Source organism: Ostrinia furnacalis, unplaced genomic scaffold (assembly GCF_004193835.3).
Source record: "Ostrinia furnacalis isolate ACB-3 unplaced genomic scaffold, ASM419383v2 OfSCF0533, whole genome shotgun sequence".
NCBI classification, from domain to species: Eukaryota; Metazoa; Arthropoda; class Insecta; order Lepidoptera; family Crambidae; genus Ostrinia; species Ostrinia furnacalis.
Window position 1 is genome coordinate 1 of NW_021130772.1, and position 12,712 is coordinate 12,712.

Here is a 12,712-nt window from a genome sequence, read left to right on the forward strand (position 1 = left end):
GCTTTCACATTTAGGCGATTAAAGCTAAGCGTCCACATGTCAGTATCGTACGCATCGGACGTATCGCACGCAACGGATCGTAGTATTATTTATATGGAAACTCATATAAGTGCGTCCACCTGTCCGCATCGCACATCCGATACGATGTGTTTCGTACGATTCGTCCGTTGCGTACGATACCGACAAGTAGACGCTTAGCTTTAGCAACCGACAGTCATACAAACATACTATGTGACAGCGGATGCATGCCTTCACATTATAAAAACATAACCCTCCTTCTGGCGCAGTCGGGTAAAAACGCCGCTGCCGCGCTGCTGTTGCGCTTCTAACGCTCTTATGTGAAAACGCTCTTACACGTATTAATCAGTGAAGTAGGTAACTAAACGTCAACTTAATTTTAAGCGATTAAATTGCATGTAAACTACTTGCTACTTAAAATTTTGTTGACAACTAAATTTTAACTTGCAACTTACTACTAAATGCTGCATAAGTTAAAATGTAGTTACCTACTTAATACGTGTAAACCAGCCTTTTCTCTTGAACGAGTAACCTTTGCTGGATTGTCTTCGTCATATTTGACGTTCATGAACACCAAAATACTAGTCAAAGTTATTAATTAAATTATTTTAATTAGTTTCCCTAAATCATTAGAATGAGTTGAATGTTTTTGTTTCCAGGTGCTGGTTGCAGCCTCGAAGCTCCAGTTATTATTCCGCGAGTGACGTCCGCCGTATTGATTTGATATTATTCAAATAATATCAAACCATAACTCACAAAATATCGTTATCAACCTCGCTGATGTTTTTCTCAAAGATTTTGCAAAAGACAATGTCATGATAAGTACACAATAATTATAATTTGTAGACTGTACCAACATCGAAATAACACAGTTATTCAAACTTGATATCAAGTAATGTGTTCCTCCATTACAATCAGTGTTAGATTGAGTGACTGCCCATAAATAGTCAATCAACATAAGGTATTGAAGTGGCTCTGATTCCAGGCATGTGCAAAGCTGCCCGGACCTGGCTCAGTCTTGCTCAGGCAGGGACACAGTATTCATTAACAGGCTTATTAGAAGATTGTATTTTTATAAGGATTTAAATGATAGTCATAGTAAGTTCAAATTTTATATTTTTATAAAAAAATATATGATAGTATCAAAATTACCTTGTTTAAAATTTTATGTTTTAATTATAATATCCTTACGCATAATCTACACAGTCTTAAAACTAGAATGGAAAAAATTGGTAAACAAAATAAGCATAAAATAGCAATTTAACAAAAAACCTAAGTTCCTATAACATCTAATACTTTAAATAAAGGCACATAATATTGTAATCAGATCATTACTCGGCAAGTTGATACGTTATAGATTGCATTCCACCGCGCGCAATGCTTGACTCTACTTGTAGACAAGTTCTTTATTCTTCGTCCATTTGTCCCTCTTTGCCACTCCACTAAACGTTGGCACCATCCGGTGCCTGGCCGCCAGGCGTCTGGCTGTGCCGCCTCCTGTGCCGCGCGTGCGCGAACTCTCGCAGCCGCGCGAAGTTCGCTTCCGAGCCAACCAGATCCGGGTACCATGCAGGACCGTAACCCTCCGAGAGTGCTATCCCGCTCAGCATCTTCCACCGCAGGTCTTCATACAAAGGACAGTGCCACAATACGTGGTGGTGCCTGTCCTCCTCTCTCTCTTTGCACTCGCACATACTCCCCTCTGGCAGCTCCATGTCACTCGGCCTTTTGTTGAAGCATCCATGTCCAGTGAGTATCTGCGAGGTTACGTAGTCCGGTTGGATCCAGCGCATGCTGAACTGATGGAGCTCTCGACCCTTGATTTCCTGCTCTCAACGCTGCTGCCAAGCTACGATCACCGAATCCCGTATATCGCGTTTCCGACTGCTCATCTCGTCCCGAGTCGCGAGCTGGCGCGTCCTCAGTACAACCGTCCGTCCAGCATGCTCCACCTCGAGGTCGGCGGTAAGGCCTTCGTCAGCAGCACTAGTGCCGGCCTCTGCCTCCTCAGGACAATCCCGCCTGCCGACTGAACTTTGACCCACTCAAACCAACACGCCGCAGCATACACAAGCGTGGCAACGAATGTTCCCTGGTAGAGAATGCGCAGACCGGGGTATCGAATGCCCCAGGAGGACGCAGACACACGCGAAACCTTCCCGAAGCATTTGGCTGCGCGCTCTACAATGTCCTGTGCATGCTGCGTGAACAAGAGACCCGAATCGATCACCACGCCGAGCACTGTTCCTGAGCTCACCTGTCGGATCGAGGCGCCATCAAGCTTGATGATTGGGGGCCTCTGGAATTTCGTGATTGTCATCATAGACGACTTGGCAGGAGAAAATCCCAGTCGGTTCCGGGCTCCCCAATCAGACGCGATGTTAAGGGCCTCTGTGGCCTTTGACTCGATGCTGGCTCTCGATTGCGCCTCAATCAAAATGGTGACGTCATCGGCATACGCCACCATGCTCACCCCCTCCGGCATCGGCGATCTCAACAGGTTTGCAGATGACATAGTTCTATTCAGTGAATCAGCTACAGACTTAGAGAAAATGTTGCAAAGTGTGAACTATGAAAGTATAAAAATCGGCTTACACATGAACGCTTCTAAAACTAAAATCATGTCAAACAGTCCTAGGAAAACAATAAAAATAGAGGAAAAACCTATAGAATATGTAGATGACTATGTATACCTAGGCAAATTGGTGTCATTCGATACAAACAGCAACGAAAACGAACTAGACAGACGAATAGGTATAACATGGAAGAAATACTGGGCACAAAAAGAAATCTTAAAAGGGAATTATAACTTAAATATAAAAAAGACAATAATGGATTCCTGCATTCTCCCAAGCCTAACTTATGCTAGCCAGACATGGGTCTTTACGGAAAGAGTAAAAAACAAAATCTCCTCTTGTCAACACGCAATGGAGAGAAGTATCTTAAAACTAAGAAGAATACAAAAGACTAGAAACACAGACATCCGTATGAAAACTAAATTATCAGATGCTCTTAAATTTAGCCTAAAGCAGAAGTGGAACTGGGCAGGTCATTTGGCAAGATATAAAGATAAGAGGTGGACCTATCAAACAACAAAATGGCAAGGCCCAAAAGGCAAAAGAAACGTAGGACGGCCGAAGAAAAGATGGGCCGATGACATAACAAACAAGGCAGGGAAAAATTGGATGCACATAGCCAGCGACAGGGAAAGGTGGAAAAAGATGGAGGAGGCTTTTACCCAAGTGGGGCCACAAACAAGAGATATAGATTAATTGAATCAAACTGTAAAAATGTGGAATATAAAGCTATAATAATAATAATAAAAATAGTAGATACCTCAGGATTGGTATTCTGTTGGTTTGAATATTGCAATAACCAATAGCCTTTTCCAAGTCAATCAATTTCAATAGAAGCTAAGCGAGTATAAATAATATGTTCAATTAATTAACCGCTTGACGACTAGACGCGTAAACAGAAACGGCCTTGATTTATTATCAGCATGTCACTCGCCGCAAACCTAATGTTTATGATCGCTTCTCAGAAAGGTTATGAATGAAGAGCTTTCAAACAGTGTTGTTATTGTTGCTTTTTATGTACATATGGTTAATTACAGTGAACTATGAAAGTCGAAACTAGCTGTAGAAACCACTAATACTAGAGCTAAAATATGTTTTATTTCTTTAATTAGATCGATAATGATACTAACTCTGGGTGTACTGCAAATGCATGCAGCCAGCCGCTCTCCCGAGGCCCCCAGAACTCGGATATGCTGACTGTCCCCACCACCTGTAGTTCATTAAACTGTATTAAGAAAATTCATTATACATGAACAACTGAAATGTAATCGGACGTTTTTGTCTCATTTAAATTTCATCATAGCAAACAAGACAAATCTAACAATCTGTATGAATTATAGCTTTTGGAGTTAATTTCAATCTCTGTGAGCCTTTTGTAACTTTTGTGTTTATGTAGATATGCCTACCTACCTGTGTGTGTACACTTTTGCTGGGTTTAGATTGCTGATGTTCGGTCTCCGTGACAATCACAGGCGACACTTTTTCTGGGTTCACTAACAGAGGTCCACGGAGCTCAGCCACAAAGCCCATCATCTCCTTGCGCATGTTCTAAAGTATAATAGACAACAAAATTACAGTTAATATTATTTATTACACAAACATAGACGGACAAAAAATTAAATATTAAATCCACCACCGCAAAGAATACCATCGAAACTGCATTGAAACTGTTCTACAGTTTGTAGAAGTTTGTAGAGTTGTCGTTCTGAAGATTCTACAGTTGTCGTTGTGGCAGTGGAAATGCTATTTATTTTAGTAAGTTGTGACCTGCACTTGTTTGTCGGCGTTGGCCGCGTGCGCCACGTGCACGCCCAGCGCCACGGCCGCCGCCAGCGCCGGCGCCAGCAGCAGGCAGCCCGCCACCGACACGCCGCAGAAGATGAACAGCACCGCTCCCGCCAGCACGCACACCTGGAATATCAACTGCCCGCCCCACCACCCACCGGTCACTGAGGGACTACGTATCTTCAGATCCGAATATTCAATTAGAATTTTCTAACTTTAAGAGTCACATCGCATCATCTCAAACTACATTTTAAATAACTTGAATAAAAATGATTTGCTAAGGTAGGAATTGAACCCACGACCATTTGCTTACTGAGTTTTAAGTAGGGAAAAATAAGCAATTTGAATTTATCTTTGTTGCCTGATGTCTCGGTGATGAGTGGTTAAGTAAGAGGGTATTATGATTAATTTACCTTGTAGGTATTATTGTTGCAAACAGGAAATGACACTAGGTTTATGTCGTTTTCTGAGAAGTTAGACGTTATTGCGCAAAAGTTGTACATGGAAGTAGATCTAGATCTAACCAGTGATAGTCTGATAGAGCTGCTAACCTCTTGGAAGAAGAAGAGCAGGAATGCATCCTTCCGGTGCGAGGCGAACCCGAGCCGCACCAGCTCGGCCCGCGCCGCCTCGTCCGCCGCGCGCGCCTCGCGCACCACGATCTCCACATCACACATCACTTCCAAACTCTATGGCTTCTTTTAAGTAATATTAATTTAATAATAGCGAATATATTGAAGCGACAAAAGTTCACAAACAACAAACAGGATCGTCGGGTATTGGGATAAAACTTCTTGACAACTTTGACAGATGAAGGAATGACCACTCATCTGTGGGAATGACAGAAGATATTTGACCATATTTGACCGACCAGCTAGAAGTTTTTTTTTTTTATAAACCCTTCCTGGCCTGGAAATTTGTACCATTGGCTGAATACTTATAAGTTTTTTTTTATTATTATCGATTGCTCGTTGACGTCAGAATCATAGAATAGTCCAGCGGTTCCCGAGAGGTGGTCCGCGGAACCCTGGGGTTCCGTGGAAAGGCCGCAAGGGTTCCGTAAAAAATATTATCCCACGTTTCGTGACCGACGTTGTTCGCTCGCACCGACTTGTTTACGCACAAGGGAGGGATAGGGCATGCGGGCGGAGTAGTACGGGGGTTCCGCTAGGAAAAGTATAATCAATTACGGTTCCTTGGCAAAAACAATTGGGAAACCCTGGAATAGTCTACTTCTTTTTCTTTTTTGATGTTGGCAATACACGTCGAGGTCGACTCGACTTGATTTGTGTTGTGCCATTTCAAGTTAAATGTGAGACGAGTTATAGCCTGACCAGGAACATAAAAACCCTCGCCATGTTTTGGAAAATTAATGGTACTAATTTCTTTTAATGGCAACAGTAACTGAAAACTTCATTGACATGTCACCTTGCATGTCAGTCTATTGCTGTCAAAGTGTAAACAAACTTTATTTTAAATGTGCGCAACATGTGCGCAATTGATTTTGTGAATTAAATTGCTAAAATCTTTTTGTAGTCGTGAAAGAAAAGTGGTTCACAATGTGTTAAAGTATTTGTCGAAGAGAAATACTAAGGGTTCGGACAATATTTTCATTGAATAATGTTTCCGACAAAGGTTGTCAAATTGACTGACATGTTTATCGTATAGTACAGTCAACTATGAAAATTAGCTGTGGTTTGTTTCAACTACCTATTTTAAAGTTTTTTGTCACTTTGTAAGTATTGAATTTTATGGAATTGGGAAAGAAGTACCGAGTTTGAAGCGTTCATGAGCAGACATTGGAGTTGAATATTCAAGTTCAGAATTTGATTATAGAAGAATAATAATAAAATCCTACTTGCTCGATTGATGGTTTCATTTAATTTATTTAAACCAGTTTACCTGTTTAAATAAATTAAATGAAACCATCAATCGAGCTAGTAGGATTTATTTTATTATTCATCAATAATCAAATTCAGAACTTGAATATTCAACTGCAATGTCTGCTCATGAACGCTTCAAACTCGGTACTACTTTCCCAATTCCATAAAATTCAACACTTAGAAAGTGACAAAAAACTTTAAAATAGGTAGTTGAAACAAACCACAGCTAATTTTCATAGTGGACTGTACTATACGATAAACATGTCATTCAATTTGACACCCTTGTCGGAAAAAATATTCAATGAAAATATTGTCCGAACCCTTAGTATTTCTCTTCGACAAATACTTTAACACATTGTGAACCACTTTTCTTTCACGACTATAATTAAAAAGATTTTAGCTATGTAATTCACAAAATCAATGGCGCACATTTAAAATAAAGTTTGTTTACACTTTGACAGCAATGGACTGACATGCAAGGTGACATGTCAATGAAGTTTTCAGTTACTGTTGCCATTATAGGCCAGTAGAATTAAACACAAAAATGAATTAAATCAGAAATAATTCCTACTAAAGATTTTAGTGCTTTAATGGCTTCATTAGTTGCCCATGAAGACTCTCCTAGGTTTTCGACTTCGACGGAGTTGAGCGTAAGTGGTGGGGGCCCCCGAAAGGGGCGCTTTTTCGGTATTCCGGTTATACCGCGTAAAGGACTTACCCTATCAAAAAGTGGTCTTCCTGACGGTTGAAGGGCATTTAATCCTGCATTAAATAAGACCAAATTCATATGTTTTGAACAAACCGTTCTCGTGCAAATGTTAGGCAAAGTAGAAAATCCCATCCCAACTAATATTATAAATGCGAAAGTAACTCTGTCTGTCTGTCTGTCTGTTACGCTTTCCCGCTTAAACCTCGCAACCGATTTTGATGAAATTTGGCATAGAGATAGTTTGAGTCCCGGGAAAGAACATAGGATAGCTTTTATCCCGGTTTTTGAAACAGGGACGCGCGCGATAAAGTTTTTCTGTGACAGACAAAATTCCACGCGGGCGAAGCCGCGGGCGGAAAGCTAGTATGTGTATAATTACTGACCCTCTCCACGTCCAATGGCTCGTTACCCGCAGGCTTCCAAGTCTTGAAAAGGAGCGCCTCAACCAGTGTAACCCTATCAAAGCTTACGAGCTGGATGCGCCTATCCTTGTACGTCCCAGCCGTTCCTTAACTGCGGTTGCTGCACCTCTTCCTGGCACTCACCTGAACGACTCTGTGTTACCTACTGTGGCTGCCCCTCTTCCTTTTATCCTCCTGCATGACTACGTTGCCTAGCCGTATGGCTGGTCTAAGGTTCGACGCCAAAAATCAACAACAACAAGTTCATATTAAAACGCTGAAGAGTTTTTTGTTTGTTTGTTTGAACGCGCTAATCTCAAGAATTACTAGTTTGATTGAAATAATTATTTTTGTGTTGAATAGCTCATAAATTGAGGAAAGCTATAGGATATATACAATCACTCTACGACTAATAGAGGCGAAGCAGTAAAGAAAAATGTTGCAAGCACGGAAAATAGTATTTAAACTATTTTCACGCGTACGAAGTTGAATTTGTGGCGTCGAACCTTAGACCAGGCATATGGCTAAGCAATGCAATCGGACAGGAGGGTACAAGGAAGAGGGGCAGCCACATTAGATAACACAGAGTCGTTCAGGAGAGTGCTAGGAAGAGATGCAGCAACCGCAGTTAAGGAACGGCTGGGACGAACAAGGATAAGCGAATCCAACTCGTGAGCCTTGACCGGGATACGCTGGTTAAGCCGACCCTTTACAAGGCTTGGGAGCCTACGGGTGACGAGCTATTGGACGTAGAGAGGGTCATTAATTATACACATATTTTCTACTTTGCCGAACATTTGCACGAGAACGGTTTGTCCAAAACATATAAATTTGGTCTTATTTAATGCAGGATTAAATGCCCTTCAACCGTCAGACAGACCACTTTTCGATAGGATAAGTCCTTTACGCGGTATAACCGGAAAACCTAAAAAGCGCCCCTTTCGGGGGCCCCCACCACTTAATCACAACTCCGTCGAAGTCGAAAACCTAGGAGAGTCTTAATGGGCAACCAATGAAGCCATTAAAGCAATAAAATCTTTTGTAGGAATTATTTCCGATTTAAAATCTAATTCTACTGGACTATTAAAAGAAATTAAAGCACAAGTTCATCGCCATCAATAAAAGAAGAAGAAGAAGTAAAAGAAATTAGTACCATTAGTTTTCCGCAACATAGCGAGGGTTTTTATGTTCCTTTCCTGGTCAGGCTACTATACAACGGATCCTACTAATATTATAAATGCGAAAGTTTGGATGTCTGGATGTTTGTTACTCTTTCACGCAAAAACTACTGAACGGATTTTGATGAAACTTTACAGTAGTACTGTTTATAACCCAGACTAGCTTTCCGCCCGCGGCTTCGCCCGCGTGGAATTTTGTCTGTCACAGAAAAACTTTATCGCGCGCGTCCCTGTTTCAAAAACCGGGATAAAAACTATCCTATGTTCTTTCCCGGGACTCAAACTATCTCTATGCCAAATTTCATCAAAATCGGTTGCGAGGTTTAAGCGGGAAAGCGTAACAGACAGACAGACTGACAGACAGACAGACAGACAGAGTTACTTTCGCATTTATAATATTAGTTGGGAAGTTGGGATTAACATACAGTGTGAGTCACGATAAAGTGCACGTATGAAAATAGGTGAAACTAGACCTATTTTTTTTATCGACAAAAAAGGTCAAATTTTTTTGAGATTTTTAATTTTTTTTTATATATTTTTTTTTTCCAATAACTTCTTGTAAAAATAATAACTTTTAAACTAACAGCAACAAATAATAAAAAATTATACATTTTGAAAAAAATCTGCTTGCGTGTTTTTTTTGTTATTTGATAAATTTCTCCAAAAAATGTCCCTATAACAGGTGGTTTTTATTACTTTGCATTATTCTCTATCGTATTACTTTTGTATAATTAACTTTTTTAAAAAATAAAACCGACTTCAAATGCGTGAACACAAAAAAAAACTAAAAATTAAAAATATTGCGTATATAAAAGTTCATCCCCAATTTTCCACCCTTGGGGGTGAACTGTTTTCTTCAAATTCGCATGAAACCATCCTTTTGATAATACCTATTCAACAAAAAAATAATCGTTCAAATTGATTTATAATCGGCGGAGATATTGCGTATAAAAAAGTTCATCCCCAATTTTCCACCCTTGGGGGTTGTTTTTTCTATTATTAAATTTAAATGGGACCACCCTTGAGGTATTACCTATACGCCGAAAAAAGATTTGTTCAAATCGGTTCATAATTGGCGGAGTTATCGCGTAACAAACATAGAAAAAAAAAACTTTTTTTTTTATTTTTTTTTTGTTATTATAATTTTTTTTTTAATATTTTTTTTTTATTTATGAATTTTTATGACTATGTATCATTATATTCCTTAAGGGTATTTTTTGCTCCTGGAAATCATCATCTCATTATTGATGAGCTGATGATAGAAGGTAAAACTCCTTAATGCTTAGGAGTTGGAGGATAATTCTTTTAATTTTATAGATAAGTATAGTTTCTAAAGTTATTCAAGTGTTTACATCAGATATTCATCATCTCATCATGATGAATTGGTCATGGTAGGTACAACTCCTTAATGCTTCGGAGTTGGAGGATAATTCTTTAAATTATTATAAGTACAAATAGACCAACAGTTGTATTCTTTCATGTTTTTAAGGTGGGCTGACGGTTTAGGGTCTTTTAGGTTTCCTATATGGTAACCTGTATTTTGTATGGAATATTATTTACACTAGACAATACATGAAGAATATGGTGTCAATGTACTGCCTACCTTCAGTGGTAACATCAAGGTAATAATTCGTTCGTTCGTTCGTTCGTTTCAGCCAAATGACGTCCACTGCTGGACAAATAATTAGTTAACTAAAAAGCAAGAAATAAGTATTTTATAAAAAAAAAAAAACCGACTCCAAAAAACCTACACTAAAAAGTAGAAAAATAATTACTAATTTCCTACTTATTTATTAGGACGAATTAATATTTATGTAGGTATACCATGATTGATACTTCTGGAGTCGGTGCCAAGATAAGAAACATGTAAAGTTTGCCTGCCTACTTTTTAGTGTAGGTTTTTTAACGTCTCCATTTCTCCAATACCTACATTGGCGCTTCTTCACCAGTTGCACTCCGTTTTTAATTCCAGAGTCCCGATTACGGTAACTTTTAACGTTTCCAATCCAGACACGCTTCTTGATTCTGCGATACGATTGGTCGTTCAACAGCGTACGTCAGCTGTTTTGACCAATCGTATCGCAGAATCGATGAAGCGTGTCTGGATTGTGGACGTTAAAAGTTACCGTAATCGGAGCCCAGCTGAGGTACAAATTCGGTATCGCGGTAATGTTTACGCGCAAACAAAGACGAAACAACGGATTTAATCACTTTTAATCACTAAAAACAGCAAAATAAATGTTCGTGGAGACGTGACTTGAGTTTGAGAAAAAGTAGCTTTCTTTCAGCTTTAACACAAAGAAGCAGTTGCGTTTTGATTTCGTTTGAACTAGCTGTCAAAGCGACACCGCGATACGAATTTTTGTGATTTTCGTTCGTCGTCAAGTCGCGTTGTAGTCTACACTAATATTATAAAGAGGAAAACTTCGTTTGTTTGTTTGTTTGGTTGTAATGAATAGGCTCAAAAACTACTGGACCGTTTTTAGGGTTCCGTAGTCAAATGGCAAAAAACGGAACCCTTATAGATTCGTCATGTCTGTCTCTCTGTCTGTCCGTCTGTCCGTCTGTCTGTCCGTTTGACCGTCCGTATGTCACAGCCATTTTTTTCCGAAACTATAAGAGCTATACTGGTGAAACTTGGTAGGTAGATGTATTCTGTGAATCGCATTAAGATTTTGATGCAAAAATAAAAAAATAATAATAAATATTGGGGGCTCCCCATACTTAGAACTGAAGCTCAAAAAATTTTTTTTTCATCATACACATACGTGGGGGGTAGTATCTATGGATAGGTCTTCAAAAAAGATATCGAGGTTTCTAAAATATTTTTTTTCTAAACCGAATAGTTTGCTTGACAGTACAAAGTCACGGGCGGCGGTTAGTTTATAATACATGAATCAAATTACTATTACTCTTAAACTAACTGATGTATCTTAACCGTTATAGTTTTCCTTGAAAGTTCATGAAAAGCAGTACTATTACAATTTTTTTCAGATTTTTCAAGCCAATAGTTTAGTTTTTAGAGGGGAGGGGGACGGACGCCCTACTGGAACAAATAACATGTAGTTGAAAATAAAAGAAACACAAAGAATCAAGTATCGATCTTTGTATAAACTTTCCCGCTAGGGTCACGTCACTATTTATCTTATTTCCGTTTCCGATCTTGATAGATTGTTCATTCATTTCAATTATCATTCATTCATGACGTATTTCCTATGTTGTGACGCCATGTTTCTCTTTCATTTCAATCAGTGGTGCCAGATTAGGCGAATTATCGCCATTTAGGCTACCTCTGGGGGTCAAATGGCGACCAAAAAATGCAAACGGCTACCGGTAGCCATTTAGGCTACCTAGAAAATAAGATCGGGCTATTTAGGCTACTTCAGGATTACCTTGGAAAAATAAATCCTAACCTAGTATTCTGTAATTCAGTTAGTTTTTTAAAATGACCACATGACCAGTACCCCCTTTAATACTCTAAAAAGTCCAAACTCCATACTAAATCCGTCAAAATTTTTCGGTTATTCGGCTAAGTCCTGCACCCCCGTTGCTACACCCTAACCGTACATAAATAATAATGATCAAAATCTGTTTTTACACATTACCGGTGGGCCAGCTGGTATTCTATACAATGCCTAGGAATTACATACACTGCCTAGCCTAGGTAAAGTATTTATTGAACATTGACTAGGGATTGTATAGAATTCCTAAATTATTACAAATTGCCGCTTACACATACATTACGCACACACTTACACGCAATATAAATACACGATTTAAGAAAACAACATGGCCGCAATATAGGAAATAACAGGTTGTGTGTGTGTGTACGACAAAATCACGAAATTACTTCCTCCATGCTCAATGTCGAACCATACAATCTTACAGATTTAATTAAAAAAGAAGAGACCATCAAAAGCTTTCAAAAATTCATCACCTATATTGTAAATCACCTAAAAGAATTCAACAAATAGAAATGTAATCCAATTTATATCCAAAAAAATAGCACACCGTCTTGCAACTGGATTAATCCAATAGCACCTTTTGCAAAGCATAACAAATGATCATTTATAAAAAAAAAAAATAAAAAAAAAAATCACTCCGTCAGGTGGAAAACGGGCCCAGATAAGATAAAAGCTTACTTGTTGTGCAAAATTGATTC

At 39.0% G+C, this 12,712-nt stretch overlaps 1 protein-coding gene across 1 annotated transcript; it reads right to left on the reverse strand.

The window, feature by feature from the left end:
- Positions 1-3,455: 3,455 nt before the first annotated feature.
- Positions 3,456-5,170, reverse strand: LOC114366089 (uncharacterized). The gene is made up of 4 exons (XM_028322871.1): positions 4,931-5,170; positions 4,362-4,517; positions 4,005-4,142; positions 3,456-3,804 (listed from the first exon to the last, which is right to left on the reverse strand). The coding sequence occupies exons 1-4, from the start codon at positions 5,054-5,056 to the stop codon at positions 3,703-3,705; spliced, it is 522 nt and encodes a 173-aa protein (XP_028178672.1). The 5' UTR covers positions 5,057-5,170; the 3' UTR covers positions 3,456-3,702.
- Between the last annotated feature and the right edge of the window lie 7,542 nt (positions 5,171-12,712).

Coding starts and splice junctions, on each gene's coding strand:
- LOC114366089 (XM_028322871.1), bottom strand. CDS start 5,056: ATGTGTGATGTGGAGATCGTGGTGCGCGAGGCGCGCGCGGCGGACGAG. Junction 4,518..4,930: donor TGCTCTTCTTCTTCCAAGAG/GTTAGCAGCTCT, acceptor TGGGGCGGGCAG/TTGATATTCCAGGTGTGCGT. Junction 4,143..4,361: donor ACGCCGACAAACAAGTGCAG/GTCACAACTTAC, acceptor ATTATACTTTAG/AACATGCGCAAGGAGATGAT.